Source organism: Callithrix jacchus, chromosome 8, assembly GCF_049354715.1.
Source record: "Callithrix jacchus isolate 240 chromosome 8, calJac240_pri, whole genome shotgun sequence".
NCBI lineage: Eukaryota > Metazoa > Chordata > Mammalia > Primates > Cebidae > Callithrix > Callithrix jacchus.
Genome location: NC_133509.1, coordinates 15,759,627 through 15,779,840, shown reverse-complemented (window position 1 = coordinate 15,779,840; position 20,214 = coordinate 15,759,627). Strand labels below are relative to the sequence as shown.

Below are 20,214 nucleotides of genomic sequence, written 5' to 3'. Positions count from 1 at the left end.
AGAAACTGGAGGTCACTTGGCACAGGTGTCAGAGATGGGACTCACACAGCAGGTTCAGGTGGAACTGAATGACACTGGAGAATGTCATTCACCACAGACCAAACCTCACCCCAGACCCAATCCCCGCGGCCTCCAACAATGTCAGGCAATTCTTGCCCAGTGAGCTCACACTCAAGGGAATGTAAAACCAACTCTCACATCCTCACACTACGGTCAGACAGTCCACCCAGCCGGGCGGTCTCCAAACACGCCCATGCCCACACACACTCCACTTTGCACAGGCAGCCACTCACCTAGCACCGTTGCCACAACGGTCATTAATGTACTGAGCACCCACTACAAACCAGCTATGGGTTAAGTCCCTCTCCAACTTCGTCCCATTTCATTCTCACTCGTAAGGAAAAGGGATCATCCCCATTTTAAAGATGGAAAACCAAGACTCAGAAGGTCACATAGTGGCTCACATCTGTAATCCCAGCACTCCGGATCAGGAGGATCACTTAGGGGTGGGAGGATTACTTAAGCCCAGGAGTTTGATACCAGCCTGGGCAACATGGTGAGAATCTATCTCGACACATAATAAGAAAATCAGAAAAATTAGCCAGTCATGGTGGCATGTGCCTGTAGTCCCAGCTCCTTGGGAGGTTGAGGTGGGAGGATCACTTGAACCTGGAAGGTCAAGGCTGCAGTGACCCATGATTGCATCACTGCCCTCCAGCCTAGGTGACAGAATGTGGCCCTGTCTAAAAAAAAAAAAAAAAACAGCGAAGCAAACTGGGCTTAGAACCCAGGTCTGTATATTTCAAAGCTTGCCCCCTTGAGTCACATTGCCTCCCTGACACAAACAAACATCCAAACAAAGCAAGGCCAATCCACCATCACAAGGCTCTGGTAACCCACCCATCTGGAAAGGCGGAGTTATGAAGCCAGAGGCACAGTTCATTCCCATCCCAGATGTACATGTGCTGGTCTCCAGTTTCGGCCAGTGCGGAACCTTGGGCAGGTCCCCTTTCAGGAATGCCTCCTCCTCATCTCCTCCTGCCAAATCCTATTCAATAGCACGAGTACAGTTCAAATGTCTCCTGTGCTGCGAAGCCTCTCTGGTCTCTAAGAGAGAACTCAGCACTCCCTGCATCATGCTTGCTCCAGGCCTCCATGCTGCATTGTTCTCTGGCTAGGCGTTTATGCATCTGCTTCCCCTAGCAGACAGAGTCCCGTGGGGCTGGGGGAAGTGTCTGATTCATCTGTGCCTCCATTCCAGCCATGAACACAGGGCCTGGCACCTCCAAGATGCTCAACCGCTCATTAAACACTGTGGCTAAATTGCTTATGGCCTGGAGGGTCCCTACACCTGCACTGGCAGGGTTTACGGTGATCACATAGCTGAGAATATTTACTGCTGATCTCATCCATCCGCTCCAAGCTGAGTAACACAGAGTAACACAGCCCGGTAAGCAGCAGGCGAGGAGAACATCTGTGGCTCCTTCAGAAAGTAATAGCTTCCTGGAAGTGGAGCAGCGTGTAATAGGCCGCATACCGTTCTCTGCGCTCCCAAGTGGAGCTGGGCCAGCAGACTGCCTTGAATTTACCCCAGCAGACTTTCTACCCTTTGTTGGGGGATTTCATCACAGAAACTGGCTCCCCGCCCAATTCTGCCTGACATGCACAGTGGGAAGGCCTGGAAACCTTCTAGCCCCGTCCTGCCGGCTGGCTGAGTGATGGCAGGCACACTCCCTCTCTGGACCCCAGGTTGTTTATCTGCACAACAAAGAAATAATTACCCTACTATACCTAGTTGATAAGACTCAGATTTAAAAAAAAAAAGGAATGAGAGAATAAAACAGAGAAGGCATTTTGGAAATATAAAACTGATTTAAAAGCAAGATGTGGGACCAGGCAATCCCTGAACTCAGACTTTTGAATGAGGTTGGAAGGGGAAGATCCTCTTTACCGCTGTGGCTTAGAGTGACTTACCAGACTCATGGACAAGGGTTCCGTCCTTCCTAGGCCCCAGTTTAGTCATTTGTCAAACAAGAGATTGAATGGAATCAGTGTTTTCCAGACTTCCTAATTCGTGTACCGCTGCCAACGTGTTCTTGCTGCTTCTACGAATCACCCGAGCCATATTCATTTTGAAATTTTCTTTAAATTGGTTTTTTCTAAAATTTAAGTATCTGTACAAACATCATTCTAAGCCATTTTAGCCATGACACCACTACTCTGATGTGCTGGCTACCAGTGTTTCTAAAACACATTAAATAAATATATGATAATTAGGCCAGGCACAGTGGCTCACACCTGGAATCCCAGCATTTTGGGAGGCGGAGGCAGGCATATCAGCTGAGGTCAAGAGTTCGAGACCAGCCTGGCCAACATGGTGAAAACCTATCTCTACTAAAATTTAGCCAGGCATTGTGGTACACACCTGTAATCCCAGCCACTCGGGAGGCTGAGGAAGGGGAGTTGCTTGAACCCGGGAGGCAAAGGCTGCAGTGAGTCAAGACTGCACCACTGTACTCCGGCCTGGGTGACAGAGTGAGACCCTGTATCAAAATATATATGACTCCACTTTCATCTTCTATAAAATGAGAATGATGATGCCAGCATTGTCCACCCTAAAAGGAAATAATATAGCAAGACCTAGAGTTTATCCAGACCTACTATTTTACACTGAGTTTGCTGAAAATGAACATGTGTGTACACACATGCATGTGCTCATATGTATATGACAATTATACCCAACCATGTTCACTCAGGCCTCCCTGAGACTATCTTGTGAACCCCTGGTGGTCTATGTCCATTTGTGAGCAGCAGAGGGAGAGAGGACCCTCTGGAACATTTCCAGCTCCAACAGTCCAAGGTTTACATCTATGTGATGTGCTCATCTGGCCCCAGTGCCAGGACAGAAGCCCCAGCAGATGGAAAGGCAGCCCAGCCCTCTAAGACCTTTCAATCTTGCACATACACAAAATGCTCTCCAGTCGCTTCAGTGTGTTTTATTTGTATTTTATTTAAATCCTGCTCTAAGGCATCATACTAAAAAGTGTACATTATAGCAGGATTAAAATCTTAGTGATAAAATTCAGACTAAAGGAAAGTAAGGATAGGAGAAATAAAGCAAGGCAAAATGAGTATATAAAAGGCTAACTAACAGCTCTTGAATGCTTCCTGGAAGAGTACCACAGACTGGGGCCCTGAGCTTCCTAGCAGTCAAAGTAAAAAGGGAAACAAGATTTGCTCTCCTTTCATTCTTATCAGTATGTGATATATGAGCAACATCCTCAACTGCATCTCCAAGATAAATATGACGTCATGGTATTTGGGGCTGCTGGCCTGACTAGGGAGATGCTGTTACCATCTTCTGACAAGTATCCCTGCCTCTTCTTGAGCCCATCTCCTATGCTGATGCCACTGTGATCCTCCCCCAAATAAATTTTGGATCATGTCACTTCCCTTTCTCAAAATCGCAAAATGTTTTCCCCTTCCCTACAGAATGAAATTTAATATTTTCAGGCTTGCATTCAAACATCCCCTTGAACCAGCTCAAAGTATTTTTAGGGCCACATCGCTAGGAACCTCGTATTTAGATCACAATGTAACTGCCTGAGTTCAAATCCTGGCTCCACCACTTAGTAGCCACGTGACCTTGGGCAAGTTATATAACTTCTCTGAGTCCCAATTTCCTCTTTTGCAACATGAAGAGACAAAAAGCCCCTGTCTTGTGCTCGCTTCGGCAGCACATACACTAAAAAGTCCCTTTCTTAGAGGGTTATTGAGAACCAACTGTGATAAACCGGGAAGAGCGCTGCTCATGCGCCAGGCACCATCCGCGCCATCTCCTCAGCTGCGCACTCACACCTCCCAGCCTTCGATCGCACTGTTGCTTCCATCTGGCTGCCTTTTCCCTTTTCCTGTTTACTCAAATCCTACACACATCTGGACTCAGCTCAAGTGCCACTTGAACTGGAAGCCTTCCCTGATTTTCCCAAATTAATTCATTTTTTGCTGTTTTTCCATGGCACATAATTTATATGCAATACAACATGTGTAATATATACAATGCTCAACCCGTGTTTCTCACACTGGAGGGTTACCACCTACTAGTAGGTTATGAAATCAAAGTAGTAGGCTGCTACCAGCATTTTTAAAAAATGAAGCAGAGTAGAAAAGACTAGAAAATAGAGCGCATATCATAATTTTTGGTTTTGTTTTGTATATACAACATGTGTGTGTGCGTGTGTGTGCGTGTGTGTGTGTGTGTGTGTACTGGGTCACAACAAAATGATTTTTCTCACTAGCAACTGTAGCAAAAAACTCTGAAAGCCACAGCGCTAACTGGGTCCCTGGAGGGCGGGGACTGACTCTGGTTCAACTCTGACCCCAGCACTTAGTAGGAAGTTTGGGACACAGTAGATGCTCAATAAATATTTATTGAAGTGAACTGAATAATCCAGAATAGCATGTTACTAGGGCATTCCAGTTGCCTAAGATTCAAATGCAAACCCCCACATTCAGCCATAATTTCCAAGGGCTCCATCCAGGCACAGGACTCACCCACTGGGATAACAACCACCCACTGGGTATTTCAAGGTGAGATTGTTAGGAGTGAGTGGAAGAGCACAGTATGGCTTAGTCCCTCTCATCCAGGATGCCCTCTTAAGACTACACTTTCATCTTCTGTGAAATGAGAGTGATGACGCCAGCACTGTCCACCCAACAGGGAGAGAACACAGCAAGGAAAGACCTAGAGTTTATCTGGTCCTACTATTCACACTGAGTTTGGTGAGAATGAATATGTGCACGTGTGCACATACACACACGCATACACTCAACCACATATATTCAGACACACACGTACGCACATACACGCACACTCACACACTCAACCACATATTCACAGACATGTGTGCACATGCATACACGCACACACAACCACACATATATTCACAGACACACACGTGAGCACATACACTCAACCACACATTCACACACACATGCGCACATACACACACGCACACTCAACAACACATATATTCACACACACGTGCGCACATACACACACGCACACACACGCACACGCTCAACCACATATATTCACACATGTGCGCACATACACACACGCACACAACCACACATATTCACACACACGTGCGCACATACGCACACACGCACTCAACCACACATATATTCAGACACACATGTGCGCACATACACACGCACACACACACGCACACACTCAACCACACATATATTCAGACACACGTGCGCACATACACACACGCACACAACCACACATATTCACACACACGTGCGCATATACACACGCACATACGCACTCAACCACACATATATTCAGACACACATGTGCGCACATACACACGCACACACACACGCACACACTCAACCACACATATATTCAGACACACGTGCGCACATACACACACGCACACTCAACCACACATATATTCAGACACACATGCGCACATACACACACTCAACCACACATATATTCACAGACACACGCACACACATACACACACACATGTACACACTCAACCACACATATATATTCACAGACACACACACACACTACCCTTCATTTTTTTTTTTTTTTTTTGAAACAGCGTCTCACTCTGTCGCCAGGCACCAGGCTGGAGTGCAATGGCACGATCTCGGTTCACTGCAACCTCCACCTCCCAGGTTCAAGCCATTCTCCTACCTCAGCCTCCAGAGTAGCTGGGACTACAGGCGCACACCACCATGCGCAGCTAATTTTTGTATTTTTAGTAGAGACGGGGTTTCACCATGTTGGCCAGGATGGTCTCGATCTCTCGACCTCGTGATCCGCCTGCCTCGGCCTCCCAAAAAGTACTGGGATTACAGGCATGAGCCACCACACCCGGCCTACCCCTCATTTCATAGGTGGAAATGTGGAGGTCCAGTATGGGCAAGTGACCTGCTCAAGGTCACACAGCTGGTGAGTAGCAGAGCTGGGACTAGAACCAAGTCCTTTGGTTCCCAGTCCACCAGTGAAGGGAGGACAAAGGATACTTTAAACAGAAAAGTGCTTGAAAAACACAGACGAGTGAAAAGTGGTGTCAGCCCAGCTCCAACATCTACAGAAACAAGAAGCCACGGCCCACAGTGGCTGATGCACCTGATCCTTCCTCATTGCCTCTGGGTTCCCACCCATCCCCAACCCCTACTCCCCACTGCCACCAGTGCCAGGACAGCACTCGTCCAGCTCCGTGGAGCCCAATAAAGCCAATGTTGTTGGAAAGCAGGGGCTTGGAGGCTGACAGACCTGGCTTTGTCTTGGTCCCAACAACTCTTGGGCCATTTTTTTAACCCCTCAGAGCCCTACTTCCTCATCTGGTAATCATCTGTGTATGTAACCTCCACATACACCGTTCTTGGGAAGATTAAATGAGACATGGCAAGATAAATATCTAGTGTTTATAAACTTTAGTTCCTCCCTTTCCCTTCCTCCTTCGAAACCCTTTATTTCATCCTCAGACATGTCTTCCAAATAAAACAAACCCCAATTCTGCAAGGCTTCTCGGATCCATGCAGTTGGAATTAGTCTGGCTGTATGTGTCTGGTTCCAGCACCAAATGCAGTCCGGCACACTGTGCCACCCCCCCTCGCATGCCCGTCTGTCTTCCCCAGGAGACCGTGTGCATTCAAGAGGCAAGACCCAGGTCTCGGGGCCCTTGGTAACGCTAGGCCCTCAGCCATGGGAGATCTCGCAGATGACATGGGATTGCCTGCCTGCGCTGGGGCCCACGTGCTGACACAGCCGTACTCACCGCCTGTCAGAATCATTTGACTGCGGCCTGGAAGACTTGCACAATTGCCCACGGCACGCAGCAGGCGGTTTGATTCTGGATCCAGGGCAGTTGCCTGCTTTTAAGGGAGTGAGGCATGGCTGGGCAGCAAGAGACCTTGGTGAGGGCTCAGTGACCTTGAGCAAGACCTTCCCCTTCTGTTGGAGTCATCGTAAAGTTTTAAAATCTATAAATAAGACTAAAAATAACACTAAGTACTTTCCTGAGATGAAACTAGGATGACCAGAGAGCTTTTTAAAGCTGTACATATCCTGCCCAAGATTCTTAACCCTTCTTCCCCCAACCAGTACATCTAGGGTGATGGGGAAGAGGCTGGGGTATTATTTTGAAAAAGCTCCTATGATCTTTCTGATTAGCCGTGTCCCCAACAGCAACCCAATGATGCCCATTATTCTGTTTACTACGACAACACAGGCCCCAGAGTCAGTCCCTGGACAATTACTTAATCAGTCTGAGCTGGGTTCTTCAATCACAGAATGGAGAAAAGGCTTCGTGCTGGACAGGGCTGCTGGGAGGAGGGAGCGAGCTGCTGCATGTAAACCGCCCAGCAGGTCTGGCCCACAGTAGGTGTTCTATAAATGGCAGCCTCCTCCACCCTGCTCATCTGGGCGAAGTTTGTGTCTCGATCAAGCCACAAGCATATAGGAAGGAAGGCTTTCTTTCTTGTCTCAGTCCTTTCAGGCTTCTGTAGCAAAATACCATAAACTGGGTAGCTGATGAGTAACAGAAATTTATTTCTAATGGTTCTGGGGACTGGGAAGTCCAAGATCAAGGCACTGGCGGATTTGGCGTCTGCTGATGACCCACTTTCTGATTCGCTGCTGGGCCTTCTAGCTGCTTCCTCACAAGGTGGAAGAAGGAAGGGCCTCTCAGGGGTCCCTTTTATAATTGAACTAATCCCGTTCATGAGGCCTCAACCTTCATGATTTATCATAAAGGTGACTGGTTAATGACCAATCACCCCAGGGGCCCCACCTCTTAATAACTTTGGGGATTAAGATTTCAACAGGGATTTTGGAAGAACACAAACACTCAACTGTGGCACTTCTGCTTCTCATCTAAACCTAAGGCTCAGGAATGGGCACAATGCAAATATTTGCAAACCCTTTTGCATCTCACAGACATCTGCTGTGTGGTTGCCCCTGCACCAGCCTCCCAGGTTAGGCGGACACAGAGAGGAGCAAGACCTGGCTGCACCTCTGAAGAGTCCTGGTCCAGCGGAAATGACTGATTCTCTGTCTGCTTTGATTAGAAAGGATGACATCAGTCCTGTCTCATGGGTGCCCTAGGGAATTACTAACTAATTGGGGTCACAGTTACTCAGAGAGCCCCAGTTAATGATCCAACAGTGCATCCTGAGCAGACCGAGGAGCCCTGAGAGGTGAAGGACCATTTTTCTGGCTGCCCTGAACCTGAACTAAACCATCACTCCTGCTTCAGCCAGGAAAGCCTGCTGTGGCACTCACAATGCCGTCACCTCTCTCCTCTCAGAGGTTGCATTGAGAAGTCCAGCTCCTGTACACAGCATCCCCACCATCCCACCCTCTTGCATCCCAGTGCCTGGTAAACAGGACTCTGTGGGGAGCAAGCCCCCACCCCACTGACTTCCACACACAGGAGCTTTGTCCGGGCTGCTGCTGCATAATACATGGGCACAGGCCCGGACCAGCCTCGGGACCATCTTGGACAACAGGCCCGTCACTAAGCGGCTGTGAGGGGCACAGCCAGGACACAAAGCCCTCCAGTCAGAATTGAGAGGAGCAGATAAAGGGCCTGCTGCAGCCCTGGAACCAACCCCTCCCCCAGCACACACCACAGGAACAGAAAGGAAGCTGGTTCCCCAGAGGGCTCCCGGGAGTCCTGAAATCCTCCCATTACTTTCCAGTGCAGCCTCCAGGCACATCCTTGACCTTGAGGGTTCAGGGGCTTTCCCCGCATGACCCTCTAAAGTCATTCAGGATCTCTCCTTGTCTTAGTCCCCATATCTCTTCTTTAAAAGAGTTTCTTCAGCAAGTTGCTGACTTGGCGGGGTCTGGTAAGCTCCTCCATGTCTTAGCAGTAGTTTTTAATCTTGGCTGGCCCAGAGCTCCTCATCTACCCAAACCCACGCATCAGTGGGAAAACAATCAAGAAAGACAAGAGAGGGACATTATGACTCACCTCTCAGGTACTTCCTAAAAGAAGCTATGCACAATTTTATGTGATTTGCTTTTGTTTTTTTCAGTTGGAGTCTTGCTCTGTCGCCCAGGCTGGAGTGCAGTGGTGCGATCTCTGCTCACTGCAATCTCTGCCTCCTGGGATCAAGCGATTCTCCTGCTTTAGCCTCCCAAGTAGCTGGGATTATAGGCGTGCACCACCACGCCCAGCTAATTTTTGCATTTTTAGTAGAGATGGGGTTTTACCATGTTGGTCAGGCTGGTCTTGAACTCCCGACCTTGTTATTCGCCCACCTCAGCCTCCCAAAGTGCCAGGATTACAGGTGTGAGCCACTGCGCCCAGCCACAATTTTATGTGATAATACAGCACCCTCCTTTTGAAAGACATTTAAATAGAACAAATCCAGATTCAACTATATAAAAGCAAATTGGGGACTTACGTGAATAACTAATTTAACAATAAAGAACTGGGAGACTGATTTCTGAACCACCCTGATAACACATTAAAGATATGTTCATAGGTTCTCACTGGCACAGAGACATATATTCTAGGGACCACTCCGAGCAATTCTGATTCAGGAGGTTTGTGGGAGAACCCAAGAATCTGCATTTTAACAAGCACCCGAGAGATTCCAATGGAGGTGGTCCACTGATGACACCACCTTTAAGGCACGGTGGTTAATGAAAAATTATAGGCTTCAAATATACAAGTAGGTACCACACACTGGCAGTTAACTGAACTCACAGCAAACTAAATCTGTAATAAGGATGCTAAAGTCACAGCAGTTTATAATTGAAAAGCGGGAACAGCAGCAATTGGACACTGGAGCCAATTCAAGATGACAATGAGGACGAAGTGTTTTTACTGAGACTCTCAGGAGCTTCAGTCATCTATACAGGTACACACAGTAGGAGCTTCGCCAAGGGCTGCAAAGATGCCAGCCATCTTAGTAGAATACTAATTTCAAGACCCTTAAAAACTCTAGCCATGTGCTAATTTAGGTTTTGAAATGCCATGGTTTGATAGGACCTGTTGAATTCAGGAGGATATCTGTAAGCAGCTTTTGGTTGTGTATGAAAATATAAGTCTATAGAATTGTGTGTCATTGGTTCTTAACAAGCCAAGGAAGTGCTTGCAATTTCAAACCTGTTCTCAATCCTTCAGGGAGAGCCTTGGCAGCCACCAGGGTACTGAAGACTGGTCCTTCAAGATTTGCCGCATAGAGAGAAAGAAGGGAAGCCCTGAGAGGGTTGAGATGGGGAAGAAGTCAGGTTCAATCTATTTTGATAAGCCTCAATTTGAGAAGCCATTTTAATATGCCACTACTACCATCACACGGTTTTTTGAAGCCCTGAAGCTCTGGGTTTGAAGATTTGTTTTTTGCAGAAATCGCTCATTTCCTGTTCTTCTATTCTGGATTCTGTTCTTCTATTTTCTCTCATAGTAATACAGTCTTAGTTTTTATCAGGGAAAAAGACTACATTTCCCAGGTGCCTTTGCAACCTAGTATGTGGTCATGTGATAAAGTGCTGGCCAATGGGACATAAGCTGTAGTACAGTGTGGCACTTCCCAGTCATCTATGAAGGAAAGACCCTTTCCACAGGTAGAAACATGGACATGGTGCGGAGCCATCTAAGACAACAGAGCAACATGACAAGGAACCTGGGACCCTAACAACTTGAAAAAGCTGAGCCACCTTCACAGCCCAGACACTTACATCCAGACCTAAATGTCCATTGCACTCCAGCCTGGATGACAGAGCAAGACTCCGTCTTAACAGAAAAAGATTTTAAAAACAAAAAAAGAATATCACAGGAAATAAGAGCTTAATAAGTATAGTGCCCATTTTTATCCCTCCATATTTACTGTTGGACTCTTCAATGTGTACATGGATCTGCATCCAGAGCCTCTAAGATCCTCATTTGTTTTGTCTCATTCTATCTATTCCTGGGAATCTACCCCAATAAACAGCGAGCAGTGTGGACACATTTCATGTACAGGGATGCTTCTTAAAAGTAGAACGTTGAGGCCAGGTGCAGTGGCTCATGCCTATAGTCTCAGCACTTTGAGAGGAGGAGGTGGGTGGATCGCTTGAGCCCAGGAGTTTGAGACCAGCCTGGGCAACATAGCAAGACCCAGTCTCTAGGAAAAATACAAAAATTAGCCAGCATGGCAGTGCATACCTGTAGTCCCAACTACTTGGGATGCTGAGGTGGGAGGATCACTTGAGCCTGGGAGGCTGAGGCTGCAGTGAACCAAGATCATGCCACAGCACACTAGCCTGGGTGACAGAGTAAGATCTTGTTTCAAAAAAAAAAAAAAGTAGAAAGTTGGAACCACCTACATGTCCAATATAAGAGGATAATAAAATATGTTTATGTTCATATGATAAACTATTATACAGGCATAAAAATCATGCTTTTGAAACATATTCCATGTCTTATTAAATCTAATTCAATCGATTATAAAACGGACCATTATTTTACATTCCTCTAGGGAAAAAAATGTAGTAATTAACTATGACATGTTTTCAATTGAAGATATATCCAATCAGAGATGAAAAAATTTGAATATTATAATCAGTAAAATATGGTATAGATAACACAATAGGGAAATGCTCCTGACACAATGTTGTAATGTCAAAGGCAAAAGGTAGGAAATTGTTATATACACTCGGAGGGAAAAACAAACAAGTGAAAGGAAAACGCCAAAATGCAAAGGGTGGTATCTTGTGAGGGTACGATCAAGTATGATTTCAAAATTTCATCTTTACACTTTTCTGATTTTTCAAATTTTCTAGAATGAACATGCATCATTTTTATAACCTGAAATAGACATTGTTAGTTTTTTAAAATCTATGTATATAAACGGATACGGTGGAACAAGAGAATCACGGAGCATGTTATTCCAGACTCCGCATTCTTCTCTTCCACCATCTCCAACATTCGTGTACGTACACAGAGCTGGTTCCCATGAGTCATGCTCAGTGGCTCACTGGTGGGACGCATTCTCTCATGCTGATGAATCGAAGTTGGATTAGCTTAGTTGTTCAGTACGTGAAATGATTCCCAATTGTTTTGCTAACACAAACAAAGCTTTGTACAGAGTACTTCTTTTTATTTTCCCCCTGGGATTCTTTCCTTGGCTGCTTCCGGGGTGTGGAATGGAAGGTGCCATCAACTCTGGGTGTTAGTTCACATCTCTGTGAGTGGGAGTCAAGGGACAGTGTGGTGTCTAAGGTTCATTTCCATGCTGATGCTCTGTTTCTCTCTGTGAATATTCTGAACTGGCCTGATGCCCTGTTGGCCTCCCAAACCTGCCTCACATAAATGGAAATCTTTGACTGGGCCTCAGAGTACCCTACTCTGCAAGGTGATAAGTCATTTTAATAAGTGAAATCAACACATCAGTGCCTTGGGAGGAACATATACTCAGGTATAGAATGTAGACGTAGGATCTAGTCTGAGACCAGATTTCTACACATTTAAATGCACAGAATGCTGGAGGAGGGGCTTGGGGATGGAAGGATGGGCGAACAGCAGGGGATAGACGACATATGAGGGAGGAGATGTGAGCAGAAGAGCCAGGGGTCTGCTGTTCCTGGAACAAGGGAGTCTGGAGATCAGGGAGGAAGACAAGCCTCGGGCCAGGCAGCAAGGGGTCTTAGATGTTAAATTGGGGGGTAAATTGTAACAGGATGCATGCAAGGCCTAAGCCAGCCCCAAGCCTTCCCTGGGTCTTGAGGACAGTGCAGAAGTTCAGGGCAGGGAGTGGTTCAGCCATTTGCTTTGTAAACTAGTCGCTGGAGAAGCTGTCTCATCCTATGAAGCCTTAGCTCCTCTTCTGGGCTGCGTCCGTTGACATTTAGTGAGGGCTGCTGACACTGGGACCAGGGGGCTGCAGGGTCCCTGAGGATAAGGCCTCTTTCCCCGAGATTTCTGCGTCGTTCAACGCTACTATCTAAGATAAGCTCAGTGATATTCACCTAGTTAGTTCTGAATAACACACAGAATCATCACCGCATCCATTTTCTCTCTGAGCCTGAGCTTCTGGCCACGTTTTATCAAGAAAAGGCGGGTGGGTAGAGGGGAGAGGCTGGCTGCACAATTACAAGCCCCCTGGGGATGGGCTAGTTGGCCAATGGGGATGATTCCTGTGGATTCCAGGTCAAGCTAGTGTACTGAACCGGACCACTACTCCATCCCACCTGCCTGCCATCACAGTCAGTGACGTGGCCCCAAAAGGCCATCCACAGGCTGCTGTACAGTAGAAAGCAGCCCTCCAGTCCCAGGGCACGGGCTGACCCTGGGCAGCCAGAGCAATTGCCTTCTATCAGCAGCTTTTATGCCTTTGCTTAAGTCACAGGATGTCCTGGGAAAAGGATGGCAGTGAAGGAGCAGTGGGGAGGGGACAGCAGGCTCAGGCCTGGCAGCAGAAGGAGCTGGGAGACCAGCAGCAAAGAGGAGATGAAAACCCCATTTACTCCCCCAACTGCAAGGAAGATGCGGATTTGGGATGGAAGGCCCCAGCCCTGGAGCTCAGACATTTTCCTTCCTTTTCCTCTCCACCCAGGTCTGGGTCAGAAACTCATTTCCTCACACCTAGATGCTTGGTGTGGACCACAAACTAATGCCCTGCCCCAAAGCCAGCACAGCTATGGCCCTCTTCTTAAATACAGGCCCTGCTGGGAGAAATAAGATGGTCACGAACAGCCGGGTGTGACTCAGTTCACCAAATCCTCTTTTCCTTTGCCAGATAAGGCTCAGACAGGGAACAGTGGGGGAGGACAAATTCTCTTGACAGCAAATGCATCCCCTTCAGGTGACCATCCTCCTCCCCCCCCCCCCCCCCCCCGCAGACCCTATGCTTATGTTGTGCTTGTCACCGGCAGTCCTTCTCCCTCTCCCTGCCCATCTGCCTGACCCAAATCCCAGCCATCCCCAGAGGCCCAGTTCCAGTGCTGCTCCTTCCTGGCACCCAGTGCACTGTGCAGGCAGCCAGGGGCCTGGCCTCAGCATTTTGCCATGCGCATGGCTTCTAATTGTCAGTTGATTTCCTCTCTGCTGCCCCTTGAGGATAGGGTCCGAGTTTGAGTGTTCATTATCTTGTTCTCTCTCTGTTCCTAGTACCCAGTGGAAGTTTTGATAAATACTTGTTGAATGGGTGGATGGAGGCTGAAATAGCAAACACAGTGGAAGGGAGTGATGATGCGGAATTTCAAGTCCCCTCCTGGAGCCCCAGAACTCTTCAAAGCCAGCTGTGGGAAGCCTGAGAAAGGGCATTCATGAGTCTGGTCAGGGGAGGAGCCAAGAACAAAGCCATGAGGCTCCAACCATTCAGGACTCAGGAATTCTGGTTCATGAGGAGTTCCCTCCCCAGGAGAGGAGGAACTGGGAAGAAGAGGGGAGTACATTCCCTGACCCTTAGGTCTCTCATCATTCTCCAACAGATCCCTTCACTGCACAGAGCCAAGTCCTTGAAAAACAGAATGTCCCCCAACACACACTCACGCACGTGTGCACACTCACACAGAGCAATACCAGGAAGTGGCTAGGGGCTTCCTGGGGGAGACAGCTGGGCTCTCAGCCAGCCAGTGGGTCAGCTCGGGCTGCCTGGCCTGGCCAGGGGAGTTGTCCTTCAGGCCGAAGTCCTCTGGGGGACAGAGTGTGGGGGAGAGAGAACCTGCCTTGCTGGCCGTTCTCCCAGGAGGCCTGGAAACTGTAGCCACCAGTGTTCAGGTCTGGACTGGCCATGCGCAGCCAGCCACAGGAGGCCAAGCGCTGAGTGCTTCACCCTGGGCCCCTGCCTAGCTCTTCAGAAAGGAAGCCTCTGGGCCTGCAGTGGCCGTGCTCAGGCCCCCAGCTCTGGTTTGGGTTGCCTAAGTGCAAGAGAAGGAAACCTGGGCCCAGAAGTAGGTAGCAGGAAAGGTGGGATATGTCCTTTCACACTGGTGGCATTTCACCAGTGTGAAAGGACATAACCCTTTGCAAAGCTGTATGGTCTGGCAGCTGCAGCTAAGCCCATGCAGACCCCTCTCTCCCACTCACTCCCGAGGCCCTGTTTCACGAGGTGCAATGCGCAAGGGCATGTGATTTTGACTGGAAGACAATAAAGGCCCGAGGGTCTTGCTGCATGGCATCTGATCCTGGAGTCCTGGTCTGACCTCTCTTAGAGAGGAGTGAAAATGAGAGCTAAAGAGGCCTTTTTTTTTTTTTTTTTTTTTGAGATAGGATCTTACTCTGTCACCCAGGTTGGAATGCAGTAACACAGTCATAGCTCACTGCAACCTCAAATTTCTGGACTCAAGCAATCCTCTCACCTAGGCCTCCCAAGTAGCTGGGACCACAAGCAAGCATCACCACAACAGGCTGATTTTTAAATTTTTTGTAGAGATGGGGTCTCGCTATGTGGCCCAGGATAGTTTCAAACTCCTGGCTTCAAGAGATCCTGCTACCTCAGTCTCCTAAAGTGTTGGGATCACAGGCATGGAAGCTCATGGTGGAGGTTAGGTCATAAGGGGTCATACTTCCTCATTTGCTGGAACACTTGCTCCTGGAGCCCCACGTCATCATGTAGAACATCTGACTATTCTGAGGCTGCCATGCCATGAGGAAGCTCAAGCCATGCAGAGACACCATATGTAGATGCTCCGGTCAGCAGTCTCAGCCCAGTCCAGCCTTCGAGTCATCCCAGTCCAGGCACCAAACATGAGTGTGAAGAAACTTCCAGATGATTCTAGTCCTTCTGATGTCTGAGTCACCCCTAGTCTTTTAGGTCTTCCTAGCAGAGACCCTAGACATTGTGGAACAAAGACAAACTATCCCCTCTATGCCTGACCCACCAAATCCACGAGGCCCCTTGCTAACCCCTCCACCTACTTCAAAAGCCCAATATTTATCTCAAGCCTGGTGAGCCAGGGAGAAATCCGGGGAAGACTCAAGCTGTTTTGAGAAGACTCCTTCTTGTAGTGCCCTCCGGCTTTGGGTGTGAAGGCTCTGACCAGCTGGCTCGCCCCTTTCCTGGCTCCAAGTCAATGCAGTCAATGGAGGATATATTGAGCACCTAGGAAGTGCCTGCCCTGTACCAACAGCTCCAGGGGTCCTGTAATGTCTTCCATGTCCACCCCTCTGTGCTCAAGAAACCCCTCCTCTATCTGGGGCTAGCAGAGGCTGACTGAAGATACCTGAGTAAACATAACTCCATGTTCAGTTATGCTCCGGATTTTTCTGTGCCTGTCCCAGTTTCAAATATTCTGCCCCACTCTACCCATGAGCTAGCAAAACATTCTCATCTTTTCAATGCTTCTGTATCCCAACTGTATTTTCTACATGGCCTTTTCCACTCAGAAGCAGCTCAAAAATTCTCTCAGCTTATGTTCCAAAATTTGGGGTATGGAAAATGTTTAAGGAAAGCGCCTGACCAACAACTGTACCATTCAGTGCAACAGGACAGGTACTAACATGTCCCGTAAGTCATGCTGCCCACATGGAAGGCCTGATGCTGGGGGCCGTCAGTGCAGTCCTAGAGTCACTGGACTCATCCAGGGCCCTGGGAATAAATGCGGATGCCCAACCACAGCCCAGAGGCTATGATTCACTGGCCTGGAGGGATATCCAGGTGACTCAGATATGGTTGCTTGGCCGAGCCCACCACCCTGTCTTTGCCTGAGGTCATTCGTGCTGCTCAGGGCTTTTTTTTTTTTGAGACGGAGTTTTGCTCTTGTTACCCAGGCTGGAGTGCAATGGCGCAATCTCGGCTCACCGCAACCTCCGCCTCCTGGGTTCAGGCAATTCTCCTGCCTCAGCCTCCTGAGTAGCTGGGATTACAGGCATGCGCCACCATGCCCAGCTAATTTTTTTGTATTTTTAGTAGAGATGGGGTTTCACCATGTTGACCAGGATGGTCTCGATCTCTTGACCTCGTGATCCACCCGCCTCAGCCTCCCAAAGTGCTGGGATTACAGGCTTAAGCCACCGCGCCCGGCCCATGCTCAGGGCTTTAAACACCATCTACAAGCTGATGGCTCCAAAATTCCCACTCCCCGGGTCTAGGCCTCTTTTTTGATCTGCGGACCCTCCTTTTGGATTCTTGTAGTCACCTTTGACCTAACACGCTGGAACTAAACTACTGGTCTTTTCCCCACCCCAATATGCTTCTGTACCACCGTGACTTTCAGTAAACGAGGCTTCACCCACCCAGCTGCTCACCCTCAGGACCCAAGAGCCCTCTTCGACTCCTCCCAGCCCACCTAGAATGGCTAGGTCCCGTCCATTCTCCCTTCACTTTCCAATCTCGAAGCATCTGTACTTTCCAAATAACTTTTACACAGTGAACATCATGATATGCATAAAACGTTATGTCCCACCTTTTTCACTTAGCACGAATGTTTTCCCACACTGCCATATCATTTTAGTACTATATATATATATATATATATATATATATATTTTTTTTTTTTTTTTTTTTTTTTTTTTTTTGAGACAGAGTTTCACTCTTATTGCCCAGGCTGGAGTGCAATAGCATGATCTCAGCTTACCACAACCTCCGCCTCCCAGGTTCAAGAGATTCTCCTGCCTCAGTCTCCCAAGTAACTGGGGTCACAGGCATGCACCACCATGCCCAGCTAATTTTGTATTTTTAGTAGAGACGTGGTTCCTCCACGTTGGTCAGGCTGGTCTCGGACTCTCGACTTCAGGTGATCCGCCAGCCTCAGCCTCCCAAAGAGCTGGGATTACAGGCGTAAACCACTGCGCCCGGCCCGATATTATAATTTTTAACAGTTGCAGAATATTCTATTGAGTCAATGCTTCCTAATTTACTCTGTCAGTCTCATACCATTAGGCCTTTATTTTGCTCCTAACGTTTCGTTGTTATAAATAATGCCGTGATGAGCATCTTGATGCATAGAGTTTTTCCCTGCCTTTGGATTATTTCCTTTGGATAGGTTCCCAGAAGCAGGATTACTAGGTCACAGGATATGGACATTTTTATGGCTTGCGATGCCTGCTGCCAAACTGCTCTCCAAAAGTACTTCTTTACTTTATGTGTCTATGATAATGGCTTATACAACTTTGGATGACACTGCCATAGGACCCAGGACAGTGCCAGGCAGCTGGGAGACTGGAGATTTTCTTTTCAAAACTCCTTAACACATTGCTTAATTTTCTCCTGATTGTTAAAGTAAAAAATGCACCATCTAGAAAGGCAAACATAAAAGTATAACCAAGTAAACAAAAGCACCCATAATCCCACCTTTCCATAGGTTCTCAGGTGTGATTTCTGATTGCTGGAATGCTGGGATGAGGAACTGGGGCTGAATTTACATAGAAGGGAGGTTGTTGTCTTTAATCGTAACCGATACGGAGTGAGGACTCCAGCCTTTCCAGGGTGGTCCTCTGGGGAGGACATGCACATATTCTAGCCACGCTGTTGAGATCAAATCACCTTTAAAAAAAAATACACAACTTTTTAATTTCCTGGTTTGAAATTCTGCTTAGGACTAGTAAAGCATTCTTAGGGCTATCCTCAGTGACAGCCCTGTCTCTAAACACACAGGGGGTTAGAGCTTCGACATATGAATTAGGGGGATACAATTCAGCCCACAGCACCATGTCACCCTAACTCTACCCTGAACTCACAGACTCCTTGACATCTGCTGATGACCTTGCGCTGTTGCTGCAGTCTGTCCTCCACCAAGCCTCTTCTGTCCCATGCCGCACTTTCACTCATCTGTGCATACCCTCCCATGCGTCCACTCATTCATTCATCCAATGCGTCTAGTTATTTGGCAACACGGTCATCCAGCAACTAGTTTAGTAAGCACCTACTGCCACCAGGCATTGTGTTAGCCCTGGGACTTCAATGGTACACAAGACACAGCGGACAATTCTGCATCCTAATTCCAGCTAACCCACTCACTTCTTTCTCCGTCTGTCTTACTCTCTCACCCCAGGCAACCAATGTCTCTCACCTCCTATCCTAACAGACCCTTGACAGACCCCTCCTTGGGCAGGAGGCTCTTTGACACCTTCCTGCTCAGGGGAAACAGATGGTGTTAAGCCACTGTGGCAGCTGTTTCTAAGCGAGAGATTGCAAAGCTGTGTGTCCACCCCCTGCCCCAAGAAAAGAGAATTATACATACCCCAACAAGGGAAACACATGTGCTTGCAAGATTCGTATAGGCAGTCCCTCTTTGCCCAGGAAACCGGCTTGCTTCCATGAGACATTCTTATAGAAAACAGAAAGGAACTGCTTCTTAGTGTTCTCAGAGCGGAAGAAGGTGGGTGTTGCACGTTGCACAGAACTTCCTTCACTGAACTAGAGAACTATGAAACTCATAGTCACACCTCACATTTACCATCTCTTCCTCAAGGGGGGCAATAAAAGGAAGGGAAACCCCAAAGCAGGCAGAGCTATGAGGCTCCCACCAGCCAGGCTGATCAGAGCCCTGTGAACGGTGGAGGTTCCAGCTGGATCCTGTGTAACACAGTACACTGTAGGGAGAGGCGGTCAAAGACACAGCAAGAGCCCTTTTTGCTCATCTCTCTCTTAGTGGCCTAACATTTCCATATCAGAGTGAATTACAACCTGTAGGTAAAGTAAGTGTGTGTGTGTGTGTGTGTGTGTGTGTGTGTGTGTGTGTGATCAGCCCCTAATTTGGGCTGGACCAAATATCTCAATCATGGCAAAAACTTTTCCTGTCTCTCACTTGTTCCCTTCCATAGCACCAAGAGTGTTTCTTAAAAAATTATTTTCTACATATAAAAAAATACATGTCAGAGTGGTTATTTTTTTATTTATTTTGGGATGGAGTTTCGCTCTTGTTGCCCAGGCTGGAGTGCAATGGTGCAATCTTGGCTCACCACAACCTCTGCTTCCTGAGTACAAGCAATTCTCTTTCCTCAGTCTCCCGAGTAGCTGAGATTACAGGTATGCGTCACCACGCCTGGCTAATTTTGCATTTTTAGTAGAGACGGGTTCCTCATTGTTGGTCAGGCTGGTCTCGAACTTCCAACCTCAGGTGATCTGCCTACCTCGGCCTCCCAAAGTGCTGGGATTACAGGCATGAGCCACCGTGCCCCGCCCAGAGTGGTCTTTTAACACATAAACCTGTTGTCAATTAGTCGGCTAAGTAAAGTGTAAAACAATTATTGACTGAATAAGCCAGCCAACAGTTCCCTCCACCCCCACTTCAGGAGCAAGTCCATG

At 47.8% G+C, this 20,214-nt stretch overlaps 1 protein-coding gene across 26 annotated transcripts in view; it reads right to left on the bottom strand.

Annotated features, from left to right (window-relative positions):
- The window catches only part of CORO2B (coronin 2B), a 176,826-nt gene that overhangs the window by 109,502 nt on the left and 47,110 nt on the right, over positions 1-20,214 (bottom strand). Inside the window, exon 1 of one of the 26 annotated variants that reach the window (XM_035259025.3) lies at positions 19,148-19,245. The exons of the other annotated variants lie outside the window; for them this stretch is intronic. Within the exon in view, the coding sequence (XP_035114916.1) occupies positions 19,148-19,225 (78 nt within the window). The 5' untranslated portion in view covers positions 19,226-19,245. Of the gene's footprint in view, positions 1-19,147; positions 19,246-20,214 lie in introns of those variants that run through there. 26 annotated transcript variants of the gene reach the window in all.